This window comes from Paramisgurnus dabryanus, chromosome 14 (assembly GCF_030506205.2).
Source record: "Paramisgurnus dabryanus chromosome 14, PD_genome_1.1, whole genome shotgun sequence".
NCBI classification, from domain to species: Eukaryota; Metazoa; Chordata; class Actinopteri; order Cypriniformes; family Cobitidae; genus Paramisgurnus; species Paramisgurnus dabryanus.
In genome coordinates, this window is record NC_133350.1 from 6,575,488 (window position 1) to 6,599,148 (window position 23,661).

The 23,661-nt window shown below is 38.6% G+C and overlaps 1 protein-coding gene across 16 annotated transcripts in view; it reads left to right on the forward strand.

Annotated features, from left to right (window-relative positions):
• cacna1ab (calcium channel, voltage-dependent, P/Q type, alpha 1A subunit, b) overlaps positions 1 to 23,661 on the forward strand; it is a 164,723-nt gene that overhangs the window by 62,060 nt on the left and 79,002 nt on the right. For all 16 annotated transcript variants that reach the window (XM_073811818.1, XM_073811804.1, XM_073811812.1 and 13 more), the window contains exons 4-5: positions 6,131 to 6,237; positions 6,533 to 6,672. In XM_073811818.1, coding sequence (XP_073667919.1) covers positions 6,131 to 6,237; positions 6,533 to 6,672 — 247 coding nt within the window. The remainder of the gene's footprint in view (positions 1 to 6,130; positions 6,238 to 6,532; positions 6,673 to 23,661) is intronic.

Genomic DNA, 23,661 nt, shown 5'->3' on the forward strand with positions numbered 1-23,661 from the left:
GACTTGGTATATATATATATATATATATATATATATATATATATGTGTGTGTGTACAAAATGTTGTGCAGCATGTTTATTAACAACACAAGCAGCGGACCTTTCACCTGATATCAGTTTAAACAACAGACCACCCCCTCAAAAATCAGGACAGAAGCGGTCAAAAGTGTACAAAAGAGATGGATTTAAATATGTGTCTCTCTCGTCCACTTGTGATCCGATCGACCAAAACGCATTTTGATACCAAGTATAAACAGCCTCTAAAATTAAATCAATTCAGTCCCCTCTAAGGTGACTACATCATTTCAACAGGTAGTGGATATATTATAGTCATGCAGATCACGGCTGTAGCGAGGGATCGCTTGGATTTGTGGTTGAAACTCTGTACGTGTTGAGGTTTCCCTACATTTATATCAATATCAGAGTTTCACACAAACACAGCTTCAGTCAGCACAGATCAATGTGATCGGCTGTAGTAAACTGATATGTTTCAAGGTGGAAACCTAATCGATGTAATGTGTAACCGATATCAATAATATTTGGACCGATTAATAGTCATTTGAAACATTTCATTGCCATCAATCAGAACTTCATACTACTTTATTCATTCTTGAATATGGAGCAATACTTGACATGGTTTTGGAGCGGACTGTTTATAAAAGCATGTTGGTGTTGAATGTAATGTTGCTCTGGCTGCAGATTCAGGATCTTTCTGCATATTGCATCAGTGAAACAGCTCTCATGTGTGCACTGCTAGCAACCAGCAGTCTGCTTAGTGGCCAACGCTGGCTTACCGCAATGAAAACCATTAAAGGCATCCATGATGGAGGAAGAAGGGATCGAGATGATGTTAGTGTAGGAGAGAGAGAGAGAGAGAGAGCGGAAATAAGAGAACCTCGTGCGAACACAACGAATAAGTAGGTGTGATCCTGTTGGACCTTCAGAAACTCAGAAGATTTTAACTAAAAATAATAAATTAAACAAGAGGGTGAAGAAAAAATGGGCAATGAGAAAAGGAGCAGACTCCTGAATCTGTCATGTTTCTATTTTTAGTGTAGCGTATAGAACAGGAGGGGGAATTCATAACTGAAGGCTTTTTAGCATGATGGATCACACGCGCTCGATTCAGGTCTCTCTGCAAGAAAAACAAGGGAGGAGAGGAAGATGCAAAAGATGTAGACAGGAAGGTGCGTGGCACGCCAAAGAAACAGGGGAGGTAGGCAGCGTTTAAACGTGCACGCGCAGATCGCCACCGTTGCCGAGAGCTCTTGCTGAGTCTTGCGTATTCTTTCATTTATTGTGATGGGAGAGAAACTGTTGTTTGTTATATTTCATTTGAAATGTGCTCGTCTCATCAGCTCCGTTTCCCCCTAAAGCACACTGTCAGCTCAAATCTGGAGTGCGGTAAGCGCTCAAAACAGAAGAAACACAACACGCCTGTGTGCATTAAACACATGCAATCACCAGCCTTGGCTTGTAGTTCTTGTCACTACTAACAAAGTGCCGTCAACTTAAAGGTCAGCTTTACTATAGTATGTAGTTCTCACAGCGCATGCACAGCTCTCAAGGGATTTGCTTTTCGGTTTAAACATGTGCACAGGGGGAGGGCATACATATTCGTTGAGAACCAACATGAGCCTAAAGGGCCTTGGCATTGCAACAAAGTTAAGTCTAACTTGGTAGTGATATAAGCGGATCTCCTCTGGTTTGCTACTGCTCTACTTATTGTATTATAATAATGCAATAGACAGAGTTTTAGTTGTGAGCTGTTAAGGATTAATACGCTGATGCTTGATAATGTAATGTGTGGTAGGGTGAGAAAAGGGTGTGAGCTCATGGGCGAGAGGAGATCATGGGAAGGTTTTAAAGAGGGTGAAAGGTTATTGAGGTCAGGGCATGTACAATGCCTATGTGGGTGATTCTCACAAAATCCAGATTTAGAAGGTGTCCAGCATCAGATTTTTTTGAAAAGCCCTTGAAGCCAATTTTTTTGCACATATAAGATTAAGGTTTGAACTTCCTATTACCATTATTTTTAGAAGATTTAAAAATATTTCCCATAGAATTATTTACATTTTTTACATTAACATTATCAAAAATTATCATTACCGCAACATGATATTACATAAAATATTTGCATTTACAAACTCATGTTTCGAGAACTAAAAAGTTGTCTAGGTACTATGACAAACAAAATTTCAACTTTTATCTGGAGAGAAAAATAAGAACTGCTTACCTGGTAGCCATCTTGAGTGTCACAGTTAATTATGTCCCTTCCAACAATTTTTTTTTTGAAAATGTTAGTTCCTTGAGGGCTTAAACAATGATTGAAAATTGTTGTGGAGGATGAGAACATTTTTCTTGGACACGTATATTCCTTATTATTGTCTATACATGTACCAATGATCACCAAATATACCACATGTGTCTTTACTGCAAATATTTATAGTATAACATGCACAGAAGCTTTTTATTTTTTTAGATTTTTTAATGATAAATATTTCCACCAACCCAACCCAAATCCAGTCATGGACACGTTGCGGTCATGAACATTTTCCCCTTTAAATGTGAAAAAACAACAAAATTGGTTTGTTTGATGCATTTGAAATCATGTGCAAAATAGTACGTGAAGAGATATTTGTAACTGTATACTTCTTATTTTGATACTCTTACTTTGCATTTACTTTTTTATCAAAATATTTCATGACACCTCATAAGTCTAATTTCGCGAGAATCACCCATGTGTCATCTATTGTATACTTTAGGAAGAACATTTGCAGCTTTCCCAAATACTGTACACAGTGCTGTCACTGATGGTTTTCTGATCATGACATTGACTAAATAGTAAAATAATTTGTTTTTCTAAGAAACCTACTATAATTCGATATTGAAAAATAGGCCTTGTACCAAAATGACTTTAAAACCTCTTACAGTTTATATCTTTGGCTGTACTGGGTCCTTGCGTAGGCTTTTTATTTAAAGCAAAAGATATTGAAAGAAAAGAAACTGGCACCATCACTACCTCTTATTAGTCTAATACATGTTTAAACTGCTGAAAGAGCAACGCAGTAGACTGTTTGCCAACTCTCCATTTTCCAGCTCTTCTCTATCTCTCTCTCTTTTCTTTCTCTGTATTTAAATACATTTATGTTCTTCTCCCCCATTCTTCTTCTCGTCTCCATTGCCCTTGTTGTCTCTCTCCATCTCCCTCTCTATCTGAGCCTTAAAATTGAGCTGTGAATTATTAAGGGCACATTATGAGCTGCAGACAGCTTTACCACTTCAACTCAATATTATTTTTCAGGATCGTACCATCAGCGTCGTGCCGCCGCACTGTTAGCAGGTAGAAAGCCCAACACGCATATCCATACTAAGAGTGAGAGAGAACGAGTAAAAAAAAAGAGGAGGAAGGCTGTGTTTGCTTTAAGGATAAAACACTGTAAGGTTTCTGCATAGCACTCTGCAGCATCTCCTTGCTTGGCCTCTGCCGTGAAAGGTTTGCGCTAATGCTCCAGATTTCGTTCCCCAGAACAACTGTTCTGCGCATGCTCACTTCAGTTCTCGAGTGGTTGCCATGGATACTTCTTTTAGTCTCCCAGCATGCATTGTTACTGCTAGCCGTGTGTTAGCCCAGAGCTAACTGTTTGTTTCATTGAGCGTTGAATAAATAAGGTGGGAGTGTGTTCGAGGAATGAGTCTGTCATGATGTGACCTCTCAAAAGCATATCAGCTAGTTTTCCTAAGAGGACTGTGTTTGCAAACTTTGCAGTTCAAAAATTATTGAATTGACTTCCACAGAACTAGGGTCACTTGCTGATAGACAGAGAGGCGGATTTAGTGCAGATTCATTTTGATTTTTACTATATTGTTTATAAGAATCCCACAATTTTAAACTAAGTTTGGTCCAAAATGTCAGGCCATTTCTTTGCAGATGTCACTTGGTTTGATATTTGATATCTAATGCTTTGGCATGTCTCATATCAATAAATATCTCTAATACTTTAGTCATTAACTTTTATGTATCATCATTATGAATGTCATTAATGAATGCTGTTATAAAAAGTTTAAGTTAAAGTGTCTAGTTCAGTGGATTTCAACCCAGCAAGCAATTTTGTGTTTAAAAGATGTCTAATAGCTGTCCAAATAAATCCTAGTAGCCCATTAGGTCAGTGAAAATTTAATAGATGTGTAATAGGGCTGTCACAATCGTCTCATCGCGATTGTTTGACCTCATTGCGATGTTTTCCGATCACCGCAATGATTGCACATCTCTCTAAGAAACACAAGGGGGAGCTGCAGGAACTGATTTTTTTGCAGCCACTTTATTTCTTATCAGGAATTTTCAGTTTTTGAAAGATATATTCATTTAATAATTACTTTAAAATATGTGTTATGTGTATTAATATTTACGGCCAGGTAAACCTCGCAAAGATTTCATTTAAATAATCACAACAATGTATGAAAAATATTTCATGAACAATAAATGTATGAAAATTAAATGTCAACGCAATAAAAAAGGCAATTAATTGTCATAACGTCACAATTTATTAGACAATTTACCGCCAGCCAAATTTCATAATCGTGACAGCCCTAACGTGTAACCATAGCCCAAAAATAAATAAATAAATGAAACCAAACAATGGTTGCATTAAACATCTCCCAAGTTATTTTGGTAAAAATAACATGTAACCAAATTCAAGTTAATTTTGGCTAGAAGTGGGTTCCTCATAGCCACCGGACTATAACAGGTCACTGGGAATCTTTTTGGCTTCAAGCCATCACAAAGTCAACAATATTTGAAGGCATCCCCATTTCAGATTTCTACGCACCCTGTAAAAAATAATATGCTGCATTCACTTTTTTAATTAAATTTACTTAAATTTTTTTTAATTGCATAAAAAAATAAATGCAAAAATTATGCACTATATTTTTAAGTAAATCCAGCCTTTATCTTTTTCAGTGCAACCACTGTTCTACACATCATTGCAAGTTTTAACATTTCTCATTAGACTCTGCGGTCTTCTTTTTTTCACATAAAAATTTTTTAAACTCAGTATTAATAAAAATCAATGTCCATTTGCTTATTTATTTGGTAGCCATGTAATGTGTAAGGAATAATTGACGACAGGCCGTTTAATTAAGTTTTACTTAAAAATTTTTTAAAAATTGCATAAATTGCTTAAAATTCCATGTAATACTTACTTAAAAAAATAAATGCAAAAATGATGCACTATATTTTTAAGTAAATCCAGCCTTTATTTTTTTCAGTGCAATAAAAGAGCTTGTTATAATTAGAAATATGTAAATATGATTGCCATAAAAATAACTAAAATCTTACTTTTTGTGTAGTTCAAGCATATTTCAATGCTTGGTTTGTCACATTGTAAATAATTGTAAATCAACTGAAGGTCCAGTTTGAAGTTTATGGCTTCCAAATGGACCCCGCCCCTATTTGAGAAACACTGGTCTAGTCAAATCACAGTGACTGTACATTTCTGTGTTTGTGCTTGTGTGTGTGTCTGTGTCACATACATGACATAAGTAGTTTTGACAAGAGCTGAGTGTTTGTGTATCAGTGTCAGTGGCAGCTGGTAAAGACACATACAGTAAGTGCAGAACAAGTGCTCTATTACAGCCAGGCTGATTCTGTCTGCACTCATCTGTTTAATACAGCCCTGCAGCTTTCTATGTGTGAGCGTGTGTGTGTTTGTGTTTATTTTTGTATGTATTTGTGTGAGCTCAGACCTACAGCTCTGTATCACCTGCACATGAATGCACATGGCTTATTTAAACCCTCCGTTATCTGTGACCCAGTGTGTGAAAACCCAGCTTTTGTGATTTAATGTTTTCTACGTAAAATCCTTCTGCATAATGTAAAGAACATTCTGTGCAAATATAACCTTGATATATCTCTTATTGACTGAGTAAGTGAATGCCAAAGATTGAAAGTAATTTGAAATCACTTTGATGCACCTAATTAGATTATGAGACTTTAGCCTGGATGTTACAGACAGGATTACATTTATGCATCATTTCCGGAAAGAGTTTGTGTACAAAATACTTTGATTTAGAAATGTGCCATGTTTGATACAATAAATTCAGTGTGTTTTGAGCCTTAACATTGCCTCTCACTCCGTTTGAGTGGATGATTTTGACCACCATCATTGCCAACTGCATCGTACTGGCTCTTGAACAACACTTACCAGATGGAGACAAAACTCCGCTGTCAGAACGACTGGTAATGCACATGCACACACGCATACACACACATACAACACTATTCTTCACTCGTGCATATAGGCATGTTCATCCACTTACACTTATAAGCATGCAAAAGCATAGTGTATAACACTCCACACATGCACGCACGTGAGAAACTATACTTTTACACCTACTATACTGTTTGCTGTGCTAAATACACAAAAACCTGTTGTAAATACATACACAATAACTGTACTGTACTGTACTGTAACACAAGACTTAAAAATTTTGATTCGCAAGTGATCAAATATGTTGTTTTCTTTCCCCTATAGGACGACACAGAGCCGTATTTTATTGCTATTTTCTGTTTTGAGTCTGGCATTAAGATTCTGGCACTAGGATTTGCCTTTCACAAGGGGTCCTATCTAAGAAACGGTTGGAACGTGATGGACTTTGTAGTGGTGCTCACAGGGTAAGTTATACACACATACACACAACAAACATTGGTGTCATATTCCTAGTCCTTGTATTCATTTTACTCTTCAGTATTTATGGATCAATATAAACAATTATTACACAGCTCTCTGAAATACCTTCATGTGTCATTCTTAAGGCACATATTGGCATATAACTACTGTTAAACTGTACAATTAACTGTCCCAGGCAACCAGTGTCCTACACAGCATTGCAAGTTGTAATGTGTCTCCTTAGACTCTGCGGTTTTCTTTTTTTTTCACATAAAAATGTTTCAACTCAGTATTAATAAAAATCAATGTCCATTTGCTAATTTATTTGGTAGCCATGTAATGTGTAAGGAATAATTGACGACAGGCCGTTGATTTATTTGAAAATCTGGGGGGGGATTTAAGGCTCTGGGAAGCTTTTGAAAATATACATACATAGATACAGGTCATTGAAAGTGCTTGAATCTATTTTATGCAAGAAGTTTTCGGGAAAAAATCCATATTATTCCCTGTGTAGTGTAGGATAATATCGTAAAATTTTAGACTTTTTAAGCACACGTGCTAAACTGTTCGCTTTAAATGCTTGTATCTTCTGTATGCGTATGTTGATTCATACCCAAATGCTTTTTTGCATAGTTGTGTTTGACAAATGAAAACATGTTGGGTTACGTATGTAACCGTTGTTTCCTGAGAAGGGAACGAGGCACTGCGTCTCCTTTGCCATACTTCCTGCGTCCCTGTAACGCCGTCTTTGACAATATTTCAAATAGCAATATACAGTACTTTTAGGCTCCCGCTCCACCCTGTCTTTGTCGTAAAGCCTCACAATTGGTTGAATTCGATATACACATTCAGATGCACTTACCATTGGAGGCATCCCGAAAGTGTCAGCGCAGTGACGCAGCGTGAGTTCCCTCGAAAGGGAACTGTAACAATGTATATTTAAAGGTAACACAATGTAACCTTGCTCTTACTTGAAATATGTCCCCACCTTTAGTTCTTGAATTTGAGGGTATTGGACCTGTAAAGTCCTTGAAAGGTCCTTAAATTTGAAGTTAACTAAGGTGTGGGAACCCTAAGTGGGCTGCTATCACTTCAGCCTTGGGGAGCAATGGTGGAAAAGTGGCTTGCTCAAGGCTCAAACCGGAAACTCTTGGGTTTCAAGCTCAACTCTTTAACCATTATGCCACTAATGCCTTCAAAATCCCTGTGTGTGAACCAAAGCAATGTACACAGCAGACCAGAGCAATGCACAGCTGAGGTCTGGTTGGACACAGGCTCCCTCATACCTTAATGAGAACACACACACGCTCACACACACACAGTGAAATCTCAGACACAAGGCAGATCACAGCGGCACTGTAGGGAGCAACCATCAGGCTACGTCTGAAATGTCACCTCGCAGGGAAGGAGAAAGAGAGCAAGCAAGATGAGAGAGAGAGGGAGAGAGAGAGAGAGAGAGAGAGAGAGAGAGAGAGAGAGAGAGAGAGAGAGAGAGAGAGAGATGGGTGTGTGTTGGGGGGTGTTGTAGTATTGCAGTGCTAAAGAAGGCAGGGTCATGTGACTCCATTAATCTACTCCCCTGGGCTTTGGAGTATTGGAAAATTAGAGAGAGAGAGAGTGATAAAGAGAGTGAGAGAGAGAGAAGGAGTGAGAAAAGGTGTTGGTGTGGAAAGAAGAATTGCTGGTGGAGATACAGAGATCAGCTGGTGGAGGAATTCAACATGGAGGGGAAAACCTACCGTTTAGAACGACATCAATTTTGTTGCTGTTGATGATGTTGTTGATAATGGATTATCTATTTTGCTCACCATAATAAAATTCTTATTTGCTGATTAATTTGACCGACTAGAGCAATCTTGCTGGTTCAGCTACTTAACAGGTTCCCCTAGTTATAATTATTCGGTCTATTCCTTAATGGGACATTCCACTTTTTTCGAAAATATGCACATTTTCCAGCTCCCCTAGTTAAACATTTGATTCTTACCGTTTTGGAATCCATTCAGCTGATCTCCGGGTCTGGCGGTACCACTTTTAGCATTGCTTAGCATAATCCATTGAATCTGATTAGACCATTAGCATTGTGCTAAAAAATAGAGTTTCAATATTTTTCCTATTTAAAAATTGACTCTTCTGTAGTTACATTGTGTAATAAGACCGACGGGAAATTAAAAGTTGCGATTTTCTAGGCAGATATGGTTAGGACCCTTTAATGGTTTTATGGTATGTCCCTTTAATGTTGTCTCAAATCTATGATACTTTATTTAAAAATTCTAGGTTGTTTCAACCCCTAGTCATTGGGTTAAAATTAACCCAAAATTTCTAGGATAATTTTAACCCAGTTGGGTTTAGTATATATTTAACCAAGCAATGTGATGAAACAACCCAGAATGTCTTAGCCTTTTTTTTCATGACACACATAATTGACAGTAACATTCCCTTGGAAACATGACATTCCTGAAGCCATGACTGGTCTTTTTTAACCCATGGTTAAGTAGAATATGGACAAACCCAACCATTGATTTAAATTCACCTTGAAAATGTTCATGTTTAATTCAACCATGTGTTAAAAAATAAGCATTTTGGGTTGAACCCAGCATAGGTCAATTTAAGCATCATCAAGATTCAAGGGTTAAATTTATAGAGGTTAAGCTTGTCCATACACTACCCAACCATTGGTTAAAAACAACCCAGCATTTTGTAGAGTGCAGGGACACCAGCATAACACTGCTAGTGACCAGTAATGGCATTGTAACACCAAATTCCAAATTGTTTAGGATTGGGATTTACTTGACGACAGCATACTGTATACTTCAATTTTATGGTCACAGAATTCACCGTCCTGTTTTTAAACCTTTTTAAAGTAGAACGGAAGGAAAGGTGAGAAAAAAATGTGGAGGATAGGTGTGGAAGGGGGAGGGAGGATTGAGAGGAACATACAGGAGCAAAGCGAGCAGAGGCGAAAGCTGTGTTTGTTAGCGTATGTGTATGTTTTGGTTAGCTGCTGCAGTAACCTGCTTTTCACTACTGCAGATAATCAATCAACTAGCTCTGCTTTTAGACACAGCAGATCCACACACACAACTGCTAACACGGCTAATCATTAACTACATCTTCAATACACACATTTTTACTCACCGTCGACTGCTGCGTGTGCACATTGGACACATTTGTAAGCATCAGCTGGCTTTCACAGCAGTATCTGTGTGTGTAAGCGTGTGTGTACGAGCTGCACATTGATGAAAAAATGCATCCTACTCCTTGCTGATTCCTGAAGCTTTAAATTTCTGTTTACAGTCGGACTCATATACACCTTTACCCAAACACATAGACACACACACATGCACTCTACTGTGCTGTCTGAGATCCATACAAAAGCATTACTAAAGTAAGTGTTGCTCTGGATCCATGATATTATAGTCTTCATATGATGTCCAGTGGTTTTTTATTTTAAATGAAGGGTGTTGGTTATGGGCTCTGGATGCACTATTCTCCTAAGAGCTTCTCCGTCATGTCTGAAACTCTAGTAGTTGTATGTTTTAGTTTCACATCACAGATTTGACATCGAGTTGTCAATGAAGCGTGATGGCAGAGTGACATACTCTCATGAGTGAAGTTTGATATTGGTCACAGCAGGGTCATCGGTAACAGTGGATAGTCTATTGCTCATGCTGAACTACAGTAACTTCACTGTAAACTATTAAACACGTATATTTTACATATATAATCACGTTTTTTTGCAGTACTCTATACGAATCCGTCAGTGTCCATGAATTATTTATTACTATATTTTATGTTGTACTGCAATGGTTCTCAAACTAGGGGGTGCAAGATGGTGCCAAGGGTCCCAGTTTTATGACATTTTATAAAATACATTAATTTATCATAAATTCTGTGTAATCAAATCTCAGAAAAATATAGCTACCAACAGCACTACAGTATATTGTATAATTTAATATGTTTTGTTTAATTCAAATTTTAAGTTTGAGACTGTTTTATGTCATGAATTTTCCTTGGGGGGGGGTGCAAAGGTATGCACCTTATATCAGGGATTTTTCAACTTTTTGACGGCAGGGACCCCCACATATGAGGAACCTTTTGCAAGGAGTCCCTCTTTTTCTAAAATATATATAATTTTATTTTATAAAACATTTAAACTATGTTAGATAAATAGTCATTGTTATATTATAAAGAGAGCAATTTGTTTACAAATTTAAATAATTGGCTACATATACACTCTTTAATTTACTTTAATTTTCTGAGGCCCTTTGAAACCTTTTGGATGACCCCTGGGGGTCCCCGGACCCCAGTTTGAAAACCCCTGACTTATACAAGGGGACACGTTTGAGAACCACTGCTGTACTGAATAAAGACCACAATAAAATGTAATTTTATTAAACATCTTTTTCAGTTAAACAAAGGTCAGGGATTTTGAAAACTGTGATATAAAGCAGTTATAACATTTTTGTTGATAACATAACAGATTTTCTTGTTTGAAGCACAGAAAATGTTTTTTTAACATTTCTTAAAGCATGCTGTTACAATCTGGATCATCTGGGTTTGTGTAGTTCATGTCACCTCAAATACATTCTGTCATTAAACAAAAAGAGAGGCACAACAAACACTAAGAAATGTTTTTAAGTTATGTTAATATTTCAAATAAAAATTTAACTTAAATTGTTATGCTTGTAATTTGCAAAACATTTTAAATTACATTTTTTACTTCAATTTTACAGTGTCCGTTTGGCTCACTTCACAGATAATTGCGTTAAAGGGATTGTTTACCCAAAAATGAAAATTATGTCATAATTTTCCCATCCTCATGTTGTTCTAAACCTGTATGAATTTCTTTTTTCTGATGAACACAAAAGAAGATATTTTCAAGAAATGATGTTAGACATGCTGATTGTCACCATTGACTTTTATAGTAGGAAAAACACATATCGCATCATTTATCAAAATATCTTCATCATTTATCACAATACTTCCATAATGTTTGTATTCCTACTATGGAAGTCAATGATTACAATCTGCTGTGTGCTTACCATGATTTATGAAAATATCTTCTTTTGTGTACACCAGAAAAAAATAAATTCATAAAGATTTAGAAAATTATTCCCAAATTTTCATTTTTAGGGCACTATCCCTTTATATGCAAATGTTGGGGGTTCGATTCCCAGGGAACACACATACTAGTAAAACAATGTACTGTATAGTTTGAATGCGTTGCTTTAAATTAAAGCATTTGCCAAATGCATAAATGTACTTCTAGATACAGACTTTGCACCTCACTGTATATATTAGGTCTTCATGCATAGAGTAAAACTGCATGCACAATACAGTATTTACAGCATGCAGTGTTTAAAAGAGAGACAGAGGTGAACATAGGATATGAACATCACAGGAAAAAATCGAACCTGACTCTGGTATTATATTTCTGGTATAACTGCCACACCAGAGCTCTGACATGAAAAAGAACCTTTGTAATTACTTTATTTACATACAAATTAGTTTTTAAATGAGTAATGTACCATTTATTAATGCTTTTATTTTAAACAAACATCACAAACAGTCCTAACAGTGCTACTGCTTGTGTACCGTATGTGTGTTGCCAAAGTACAGCTCTTACTTGGCAGTTTCCTGAGTCGTGACTGCGCTGGCTATTGGCTGCATGCTTCGTGCCAGTCTGTGACTTCACTACTGGCACATACACAGCGTAGAGAGAGAGAGAGGACAAGAGTCAGGAAAAGTGAGAGAGAGAGAGAGAGAGTATAACAAAATATATGGTTTTGCCTGTAGAAGACTTTCTTAGTTTCTGGACACACCTTAGCACTGCCATGCGCAGCTGTTTCCATAGCAATGTTATGTAATAAGAGAGAACAGCTGAAGGCCAGAGAAGATACTGCTTGTCATTCTTTCTAATTCTATCTATTTATCCATCTCTCTCTGTCTGCACTCACACATATCTTCTCATTTTAATGCTATGGAGAAGATGACAGCTTAAACGCTAATATGGACCAAGATAGGCGGTAGCATTCGCTTCTGTGTATCTGTATATGTGCGTCTCAGCATTGTCAATTATGGTATGGTACAGTATGCAATTTGGAAAGAAGTGCATTTCTAGTTTAAGTTTGCTAGAGGTGTGAGCTGAGCAGGCTGTAATGCATGGAGCAATGGCACTCATGCGGGTGACATCCAAAAGAAGTTTGCTCAGGAGCCAGGATAAGGTCTTTGTTATGGTTTATTTAAAGGTGAAGTGTCCTATTTAGTTGATGTTAAAATACTGTATGTATCCTCCTCGTCCCAGTTAATGTCCCGAAACAAACCATTTGAAGGTTGATTTTCCCAGAAAGCGTGAACTTGGTGATGCTCTTAGTGTACATTAAAGTGTAAACTCTGTCTCAGATGATTCTTCCACAATAAAAAAATGGTACTCAAAAATGTTTACTGTCTTTCACTGCAAAACCCTCTAAGTTCATGCAATTCCACTGGACAAGCATAATAGACAGTTGGGGGATTTTTACACCTGGTCACTTCATGAGTTTTCCCTGATCGGATAGCTATTAGATCGTAAAAAGAACAGGTGTAAATGCCCTCCGAAACATTTTCGAGACGAGTTCCCACAGGTCCTTGCAATCCTTGAAAGTTTGTGAATCTGGGGGGAAAATTCAAGGCCCTGGGAAGTTTTTGAAAATATACATACATAGATACAGGTAATTTAAAGTGCTTGCATTTATTTTATAGATATAGATATGGATAAAAAAATCCATATTATTCCCTGTGTAGTGTAGGATAATATCATAAAAATTCTAGACTTTTTAAGCACATATGCTAAACTGTATGCTTTAAATGCTTATATCTTCTGTATGCGAAATGTTGATTCATACCAAAATGCTTTTTTGCATAGTTGTGTTTGACACATGAAAACGTCTTGGGTTACGTATGTAACTGTTGTTCCCTGAGAAGGGAACAAGAAGCTGCGTCTCTTTTGCCATACTTCCTGCGTCCCTGTAAAGCCATCTTTTAAAAAAGCAATATTTCACATAGCGATATACTTCCTGGCTCCCACGTCACCCTGTCTTTGTCGTTAAGCCTTACCATTGGTTGAATTTGATATACACATTCAGACGCACTTACCTCTGGAGGCGTCCCCAAAGTGTCTTCGCAGTGACGCAGTGCAAGTTCCCTCGAAAGGGAACTGTAACAATGTATCCTAAAAGGCAACACGATGTAACCTTGCTCTCACTTGAAATGTGTCCCCACATTTAGTCTTTGAATTTTAGGGTTATTGGACCTGGAAAGTCCTTGCAAGATCTGTGAATTTGAAGTTAACTAAGGTGTGGGAACCCTGGATTTAAATCCGATCGCTCAAACCACTTCAGGAGGTGGTCTGAGACGCATTACAGACGAAACTGGACAAGTGTAAGTACATCTGGTTGATCAAACCACATATGTCAGTGCATAACTCCACCCAAATGTAAGCACGTGACCCGGAAGTTAGCCAGCAAAGAGGCAAACAAACAAAGACGACGCACTTATGTTTTATGGAGCGACGACAGCATCTAAAAAGCTTTCTAGAACCAATAAGAGTCCAATTTAAAACTCGAATGACATTAAACAAGAAATAAAACTTTGAGAGAGAGTTTTGTGAACGCTTTTCTTCGTCATGGTCCTGTACGTTAAATCATCGCGCCGTCACTCTCCTGCTGCTCTGTACTGCACGCTCCAGCTCATGCCGAGCAAGGAAAGGCACGTCCCCTGCCCAACATACAGTACAACATACAGCAAGTGCTGCCTTTTGTTGCATAAACGTCATCTTAAGTTTTTTAAGGTGGAGTAATGAATAGTGTATTTGCATTTTGCTCCCCTAACCCTAACGGGAGTAGAAGATCGAATTCATATCCGTTTTGCAAAGACACATTTACAGGATGTGGCCAAATGTAAATGGAACAGTTTTAACAAATCAGATAGCTTTCCGATCAGAGAAAACACATGACGTGACCAGGTGTAAAAAAGCCCTTAGAAAACACTAAAGACGCATCTAGAAACATTGCAAATGATGAAAATCAAAATTCAAAAATTAAAATGAAGAAACTGAACCACATATATGGGACACTGTAATGCATGTGGCTTCCACATTCGGATTGTTTTCAGGTCCATGTACTCACAAGCAACCCAAGTTTGAATGTGATCCATCGTCATTTCACATTCGTCTTTTGTGCACTTTAAGGACTTTGCTGGAAAATCGATGTGGCATTTGACGGATTCTGCTAACAAACCTGTACTATTGGGATTCTGGGATTAATCGGATTTGAGCATAAGCAAATGATTAAAGGCTCTCTAAGCGAATCTGCGAGACGTTAGTTATTGTTGACGTTTGAACTGTTTTCAAACAGACGGAGCGTAGCTAACTCCTCCCCCTCCCCCTCCCTGCTTTCATGAACGCGGCCAACCCCCACCCCCAAATCCTTTTTGTCGTTTATTGGCTGGAATACTTTGTTTTGTTTTGTGGTGCTAGGTTTGGCCACTATGTTGATATTGCCGTTTGTGAAGCCTGGGCTGTCTACAGAGATCGCGTTTTTTTTACAGTTTGATCAGCGGACAGGCAGCAAGCAGATAGTGAGGAGATGTTTCCGGTATGTAACAAAAAATGTTTTATGGTCTAAAACGCGTAAATTCGCTTAGACCGCCTTAATGTATATTATGTGCTGAGAGCATTCGGTTAATATCATCATCTTATTTTTGATGCATGTAGCGTTTAGTGGCTTTTGCATCCTCATGTGGTCTGTCTTTCTGAGTAAAAATCAGAGAGGTGATGCACCTTGGAGTCTAGGAAAAATATTTAAGATGTTCAAGATTTCATTCATGACTTTTCTATTGGATATTTCAGAGACTAAGCAAACCCGATCTTTTACAGCACACGTTCTTTTGCTAATATCACTATTCAAAAGTCAATTTTAAGTTTGAGTATGTGTCTGTGTACTGTATATGTGTCTGTATGAAGTCTTTTTTTTTAAATGTGTCCAGGAAAAAAGCGTGTTAACGTAATTGTTGCACCGACCGGACACTAGGTTAAAAGCGTGTTTCAGGAATAGATGCACTTTAAGTGAAGTGTGTATGTGTGTGTAGATGGTAGGATAAGTGTGTTAGTGTTTGTCAGTGTGTTTCAGGGTTTGTGTGTGTGGTTAAGGCCCATATGGAGGTGAAGGGAAGGATGTCTTTCTCTAAATGACTGCAGAGCAATAATAATAATGGAAGTGATGGCAATGGTACAATATTCACACAGGTAGAAAACCTCTCACTCTGTCTCTCTCTCTCTCTCTCTCTTTCTCTCGTTTTCTCCATCACTAAACACACCATGTTACACAAATTACATACACCTTTGGCTTGTGTGTGTGTTGGTAAAATAAGACAGGTTGGCCACATAAGACGGTGGATGGAACAGGTAGTCTGTTAGTAATTGGAAGAGAAGAACAGATGCGGTGGTTCCTGTTCACTTACTGTGTGTACGCCTAAAACATTTTCAGACATTGTGATTCATCAGTAAGTCCTGTGAATGGGTTGGGTGCAGCGAATCTAAGTAAGGATCAGTAGGCATATTGTTTTGATGTAAAGGCTGCTATTTTTACCTGATCCAAGTTGAGGTGACCTCACAAGACAGAAAAAAGGGAGAGAAAAGGGTGGAAGGGTTGTTTCTTTTATCACCAAGTGGATCAGTGCTCGAGAGGGCGACTTACAGGAAAATATATGCATAGAAAAGAGAGAGAGAGAGAGAGAGAGAGAGAGAGAGAGAGAGAGAGAGAGAGAGAGAGAAAGAGAGAGAGAGAGACAGGAGAGGTGGGGGAACACAATGGTGCGGGGAACACGGGTGCTTGGTAACAAGGAACAGAAAGGACGTGAGGAGGGAGAACAAAACTCACAATCACGTTTCCAGGGTGCTGTGGGTTGTTGCCAGGGCTTTACTATGATGTTGCCAGGGTGTTCTGGGTAGTTGCTAGGTGGTTGCTTTTATGCAAAAGACTAAAGAGTCTACTATCTTTGTAATATATGGCTCAGGTCCATTTTAATATCAATCTGTCCCTGTTTTATGATCTACCAGATAAAAATCGCAAGTCTTGTGGCTTTAAAAGTAGAAGGGCAATCTTATTCATGTCCATAAAGTTAAACACCCAGGTTTAATACTTAGGGTTAATGGGTTGTTCAAATCCCAAGCTATGTGAAGTGATAGTGATGCTTCCCTTAGCAACTATGATAAGTAAGAAAGTCAAGTCAAGAAAGATGGTACACATGAAGGTACTGTATTATGTAATATACATCTAACTTCTTCCTTTGGCTTGAAATGGACTCTTTTATTAGCTCGTATCCAGCCCAGATCAAATCAAACCTTTACACAGAAGGAACAAATGAGAAATTAGTGAAGACCTACTTTACAAACTTTCTTTCTTTCAAAAAAAAAAAAGATATCTGATACCAGATCCCTGTCGCACTCTCCAAACAAACATCCTCACAAACTGCACCACAGTCCCAGATGAACAGGCCTGAGTGTACGGCATTGAATAATGTAGAGTTTGACTGCATATCAGGATGACCTAGATTCAGCACGCACGAAAAGCAGGAGGATTCCTGCGCTCCTGCTGTTGTACCGCAGGAACCGGCTGGTCTAGAACGTCTCACTCGGCAACAAGCTAGAGTAACCGTTTGGAGACATTTTATAGCACGCAACTGAAGCCGATTTTCCATTTGGTGTTTAAACTATATATCTGGAAAAAAAAAGTCTGGTCAGTCTGTGCTCCAGAGAATCGTTGTCGTATTAATGGGGGAGAGAGTGGCGATCAATCACAAGGGGACACTATATCTTTCACTCCCGGCCCGGTTGCCGCGGCAATGCCGAGATTCCATCAATGACACAGGGCTCGTTGCTGCGGCAACGGTTATGAATGAGAGGAGGCTGGTAACCGTGGAGACTTCGTAAAAGAGGAATCGCCGGTTGCCATGGTGATGCCGTGAACGGGGAGAGACCTGGTGGTGTGATGTTGGAGAGAGACTTCCATGATCGTCATCTTCATTATTTTTTAGTTCAAATAGGCAACAAAGAATCACTTAATCTTTTCTTAAACACGACATTAAGCACACAAACATGATCATCCATTGTATATTGAAACGTACATATGCACATATACACAAACTTGGACAAGTGGATTATTAGTGAAAATTATTTGTCTATTGATATTCAGACTGCCCCCCCCCCCCCCCCTAATACTAGTTTCTGACAAATCACTATATGTACAGACCTTTTACAAAAAGTATAAACAGAAGAACTATAAAATAAAATACATACAAGCTACAGAAGATGAACCGCGTGAATGAGAATATAGGTGTGTGTATAAACGTGGAGCAAAAACAGGAACCTCTGCATCAATGTGTGTACTCTGATTGATTGTCAGATTTTCCCCAGCAGACGAAGGCCTTGTCGCTCCTTTCCCACACCTGCTTTCTCCCTGTGAATCCCTCGATCCCTTTCTCTATATCACCCTGTCATCCTCATCTCCCTTGGGCTGGGGCTTTCTTATTCTCAGTAACTTTCTCTCTGTTGCTCTGTCATTCTCAGGGATAACTGTGTGTCTTTCAATTTTTACTCTCCAGAGCATCCCAAAATCACACTTTACATCCTTTAGGAGATGCTTCCACCTTCCCTGAGAGAGAGAGAGAGAGAGAGCCAATAGGAGTGACTATCGTGAAGTATTGTGAGAAAGACCAGATTTAAAAGATCAGATGAATGACAACTGCTATTAAAATCTACTTTTTAGCTAGGAATTCAAGTCATCTCACTTATAGACGCATTTCAGCTGACGTCACTCACTTGTCTTCCGCCATTTTGAGTACCTGAAGTGGTCGCAAAAGAACTAGGAGCTATGCCTTCAATATGTTGTGAGCATCAAACACAATCGACACAACATGATACTTTGATCGAATATCACATGTGTCTCTACACGTGAACTCGAGCATTGAGAACAAAGTTTGTGTACACAGAGTTTACTAAAAAGAAGGTTTTGAACAACTGACTTTGGTTGATTTGGCTTCCGCTCGCCGCCATCTTCCCAGTCAAGATGTATCGATCTCCGAATGCGACGTAACGAAGGAGAGGAGTATACATGGATATCTCCTAAAGCATAGTTCCATATAAATGCACGGATAATTCATTGTTTTATTGCAAGTGACAAACAATATTGACCTTCTAGTTGAAAAAGGAGCCTCATATGAGATTCATTCATTCGCAATCGGAAATCGATTCTTTACGTCTGGCAGAGATGACGAGCGGACAACATAACAGCCAAAGTCAGTTGTACAAAACCTTCTTTTTAGTAAACTCTGTGTACACAATAGGGTTGTGCCGATAGACGATAGTATCGTGTCGATCTTCAGACATATCACCAATGGCAGGCTTTCATGGCGATAGTCATGACGATAGTTGACGAATGGTAACTATTATTATTATTATCATCATAGTTTTACATTAACAACCACAATGCATGCTTTTCCTCGCATGAGGGTTTGTGGGCTTCACTTTACGCGGAAGGCTTGTAAAGAGAGAATTCCTTCTTGCACGTACCTGCACTTAATGCGCGCTTCTTGGACTCCTTCTAGCACCCGGGTCATGACCAGCTGCGCTTCTCTCTGTCTCACGTGCACGCGCTCTCGCGTCTGTCCGAAGTCTAAACATAAAGTAAAGTAGTAATCCTTGGTAGTAATGACCCGCTGCATGGCCGATGCATTTAAAAAGGCTCATCTGAGAGCACCACTGCTTGACACGCGTAGCCTTCTGCAACAGCACTAAATGCATTGAATTGTTTGTATGTGCGTGCGCTGATGCATGTTTTTAAGTTATTAAGTAATCATGGTAAGGGTTTTAATGACGCGCTCGCATTAATGGCATCAGTTTTAAGAAGGTTGCGGTCATGACAGTGTTGCTCTTGTTCTTTTTTGTCCCCCCATCAAGTAACTTGTTATAATGAGCAAAAAATTAACAAATAAAAAAATGAATAAACTACTGCCACGCCCCACCGATACTATCGTGTATCGCCCATCTCACAGGCTGACGAAAGGACGATCTCAAAATAGTGCATATCGCCCAACACTAGTACACAAACAATGTTCTCAATGCTCGTGTTCATGTGTAAAGATCCAGGTGATACTTAGAGCAAAGTTTCATGTTGTGTCGCGCCTTCTTATGTTGTAAAATAGGGGTAGTGCGGTAGCAGCGGACAGCGTCTGAAAGAACGCATCAGGGATCGAGTAGGCATCACACCCTAACCAAGATATCTTTTTTTTTATTGCATTTTCCATTTTTTACAACAAACATATAAGATATCTTTTTTTAAAGTAGCATTTCTTTTCATGACAGTCGAGGTGCGACATGTTATCTTTCTTAGCCATTTACTGTATCCGTAAGAATCGTAGACAGTAAAAGATAAGAAATCCGTAAATCGTAGCAAGCTAGCCAATGCTTGTCAGTAGCCTACTGGTACTAGGTAGGTCCTCAAGATGGCGGCATGACGTAAAAGGTCACATGACTGAATTCCATCTATTACAGATGATAGATCATATCCTGATTGGTCAATTGCCATGCTATTTTCATATCACCAGACTCGTTCATACAAACAGTCTTATGTAAAACAAGTAAAATCCACATCATTACACAACTTTTCTAAAGAATTTGCAACATGAATGTATACAAGTAACTTGGAATTGTAACTTGCAGATCTCATTAATGTTTTTGTCAGTATTGCATTATTTTTTATTTGCACATCCTTTAGAGATACAATAAACTGCTTTAAAACTCAGTCCCCCCAGAAAAACGCGATTATGCGGTCGCATGATTCAATGCATAATCAGCCAAAGTCCGCATATTTATGCGGGCCGCATTTTTTAAATACACTGCTTTTTTGCCGCATAAATTGCAGATTTCTGCTTGCAAAATATGCAGGGCTTGCATGATTTCATAATCCCCACAATATCTTAGCAGAAAGTTCAAAAATTTTGCATTTACTTCACACATGCGCAACCATGTCCCCTGTTGTCAGGGGAATGTTAGGAAGTGACGTAATTATGCGACGTTAACATCAATGAAAATCTGCAAACAGTTTTTGCAAGTGCACACAGTTTTGGCAAATTCCCACAATTTCAGCGTATAAAATTGCATAAATATCCCGCATATTCCATCGCATTTTTTAAGAAAACGTGCTGCAAGATCAAGGATTTTTGCCCGCAACAATCACAAAAAAACTTTGCGTTTTTCTAGAAGGACTAAAAACTAGATAAACAAGAGTTAAAATCAGCCTGCTTGATGTTTTCCATGCAAACATAACTGCAAGGTTATTGCATTTTAGTAAACTTTTCGGGGTGGTTTCCCAGACAGGGATTAGACTAGTCCTGGACTAAAATAAATGTAAGAGCTGTCCAAATTGAAAACAACTTGCACTGACATATCTTTAAATACATCAGTGTCCTTTGTTTTGCCTCAAAATGCACACAAGTAATATTTTTAGTAAGGCATTTTTGTTCAAACTAGTTATATTTCCTAATTAAACTAAAGTCCATTGCTGGTTTAAGCTAATCCCTGTCTGGAAAACCACCCCTTCTTGTTCACCTTTAGTACCCAGATATACCTGTATATATGTGGTTTCCCGGAGTGGTTTCCCGGACAGGGATTCGCTTAAGCCAGAACTAGGCCTTAGTTTAATTAGGAAATATAACAAAAATGCCTTACTAAAAATATTACTTGTGCGCATTTTGAGGCAAAACAAAGGGCACTGATGTATTTAAAGATATGTCAGTGCAAGTTGTTTTCAATTTGGACAGCTCTTACATTTATTTTAGTCCAGGACTAGTCTAATCCCTGTCTGGGAAACCACCCCGAAAAGTTACTATTATTATTATTATCATCATAGTTTTACATTAACAACCACAATGCATGCTTTTCCTCGCATGAGGGTTTGTGGGCTTCACTTTACGCGGAAGGCTTGTAAATAGAGAATTCCTTCTTGCACGTACATTACATTACATGTGTGGATTTTGAGGCAAAACAAAGGGACTGATGTATTTAAGATATGTCAGTGCAAGTTGTTTTCAATTTGGACAGCTCTTACATTTATTTTAGTCCAGGACTAGTCTAATCCCTGTCTGGGAAACCACCCCGAAAAGTTACTATTATTATTATTATCATCATAGTTTTACATTAACAACCACAATGCATGCTTTTCCTCGCATGAGGGTTTGTGGGCTTCACTTTACGCGGAAGGCTTGTAAATAGAGAATTCCTTCTTGCACGTACATTACATTACATGTGTGGATTTTGAGGCAAAACAAAGGGACTGATGTATTTAAGATATGTCAGTGCAAGTTGTTTTCAGTTTTAAAAGCCCTTCAATTTATTTTAGTCTAGGACTAGTCTAATCCCTTTCCGGGAAAGCGTCCTTTAGTGTTTATTTGTAAATAGTAACTTGTACTCTGTCCGAATACCCTATACCCTATATAGTGTTCTTAAGTAGTAATAACACTTTATAGTGCCATTTTGTGTCCAAACAGAGTCCAAACAGGACAGAGTACAAGTTACTATTTACAAATAAACACTAAAGGGCGCTTTCCCGGAAAGGGATTAGACTAGTCCTAGACTAAAATAAATTGAAGGGCTTTTAAAACTGAAAACAACTTGCACTGACATATCTTAAATACATCAGTCCCATAGTGGACATTATCAGGTACACTCATTCAATCCAATAGGTCACCACGATAATGTGTATACAACAGATCTACACTCAGTTGCTACTGAATACCCATAATGCACCTTGAGGCTTGTGCTAAATGATCTTCTGGGTTTCAAAATGACATATTTTCCATGACATAGTTGTGTGCTAAAACCGTAGAGGACCACCTGATAACCACACACAACACAGAATCATGATGGTGAGTTTTGGATAGACTACTTTTTTATTTTGCATGTCATTCTTAAAAAGTAATACCAACAGTTATTATAACTGGATGGGCCCTATCTTGCACCCAGCGCAATTGACTTTGTCAGTGACGCATGTATCATTCGTATTTTGCGCCGGCGCACAGCAGGGTTTTTCCCTCCACAGATGCACGTCAGCAAACTAGGGAATGAACTTGCGCTCCCTGGGCGGTTCAGCGCAAAACGGAGGCGTGTTGCGGCGCAAACCATCTCTTATGCTATTTTGCAGTTTCAAAAAACAATTGCGCTACTAACCAAAAAAAACTAGTCTAAAGTCAGTGGCGCGTTGCGCGTGGTTCATTATGCTATTTTAAGGGCGCATGCTTGACCGTATAGCGTGCACAACGCGCATACACTTTGCTTATCTAATCTACACAGATGCAACAGTTATTTTTGCAAATCATAAATTGTTACACTTAAAAATATTAATACACGAGATAAGGGGAATCATAGTGGTGAGCATTGTGGTGATAGTTTTTATTTATTCTCATGCAAATAACGATTAAAATATTTTCATAACTTTGTTGTGTGGCTGTATTACGTTTATTTTATGTAAATAATAGTTAAAATGTTTTCATAAGAAACCTTAATGTATATGAACTTGATTTGTAAGAGTACTTTGGGGTTGGACCTTGCTTGCGTTTCTTGGGTCCAATTTCAAAGCCCCCAAACCCTTTCAGCGGTGAGGGTGGACGCAGCGATGTCCTCTGCTGGCGTCAAGTCCTGAGGCAGATCCACCTCCCGTTACACGGCGTGCCCGATTTATGCTGGCAAGCTTGGGATTCCCCCGTACAAGGACGTCGGTCTCCTCGGCTGTGAACCGCTCCTGGCGTGCGCCTGGTAAATCCGTCATAATAATAGCAACCCGCCATGGAACTTGCGCCCTTGCGTTTAAAGGGAATGTTGGATAGTGTTCTGATTGGTTTATTTGACGTTACGCCCAAACCACACCTATGAATAATGAACCTACTTCAGACCAACCCCTTAT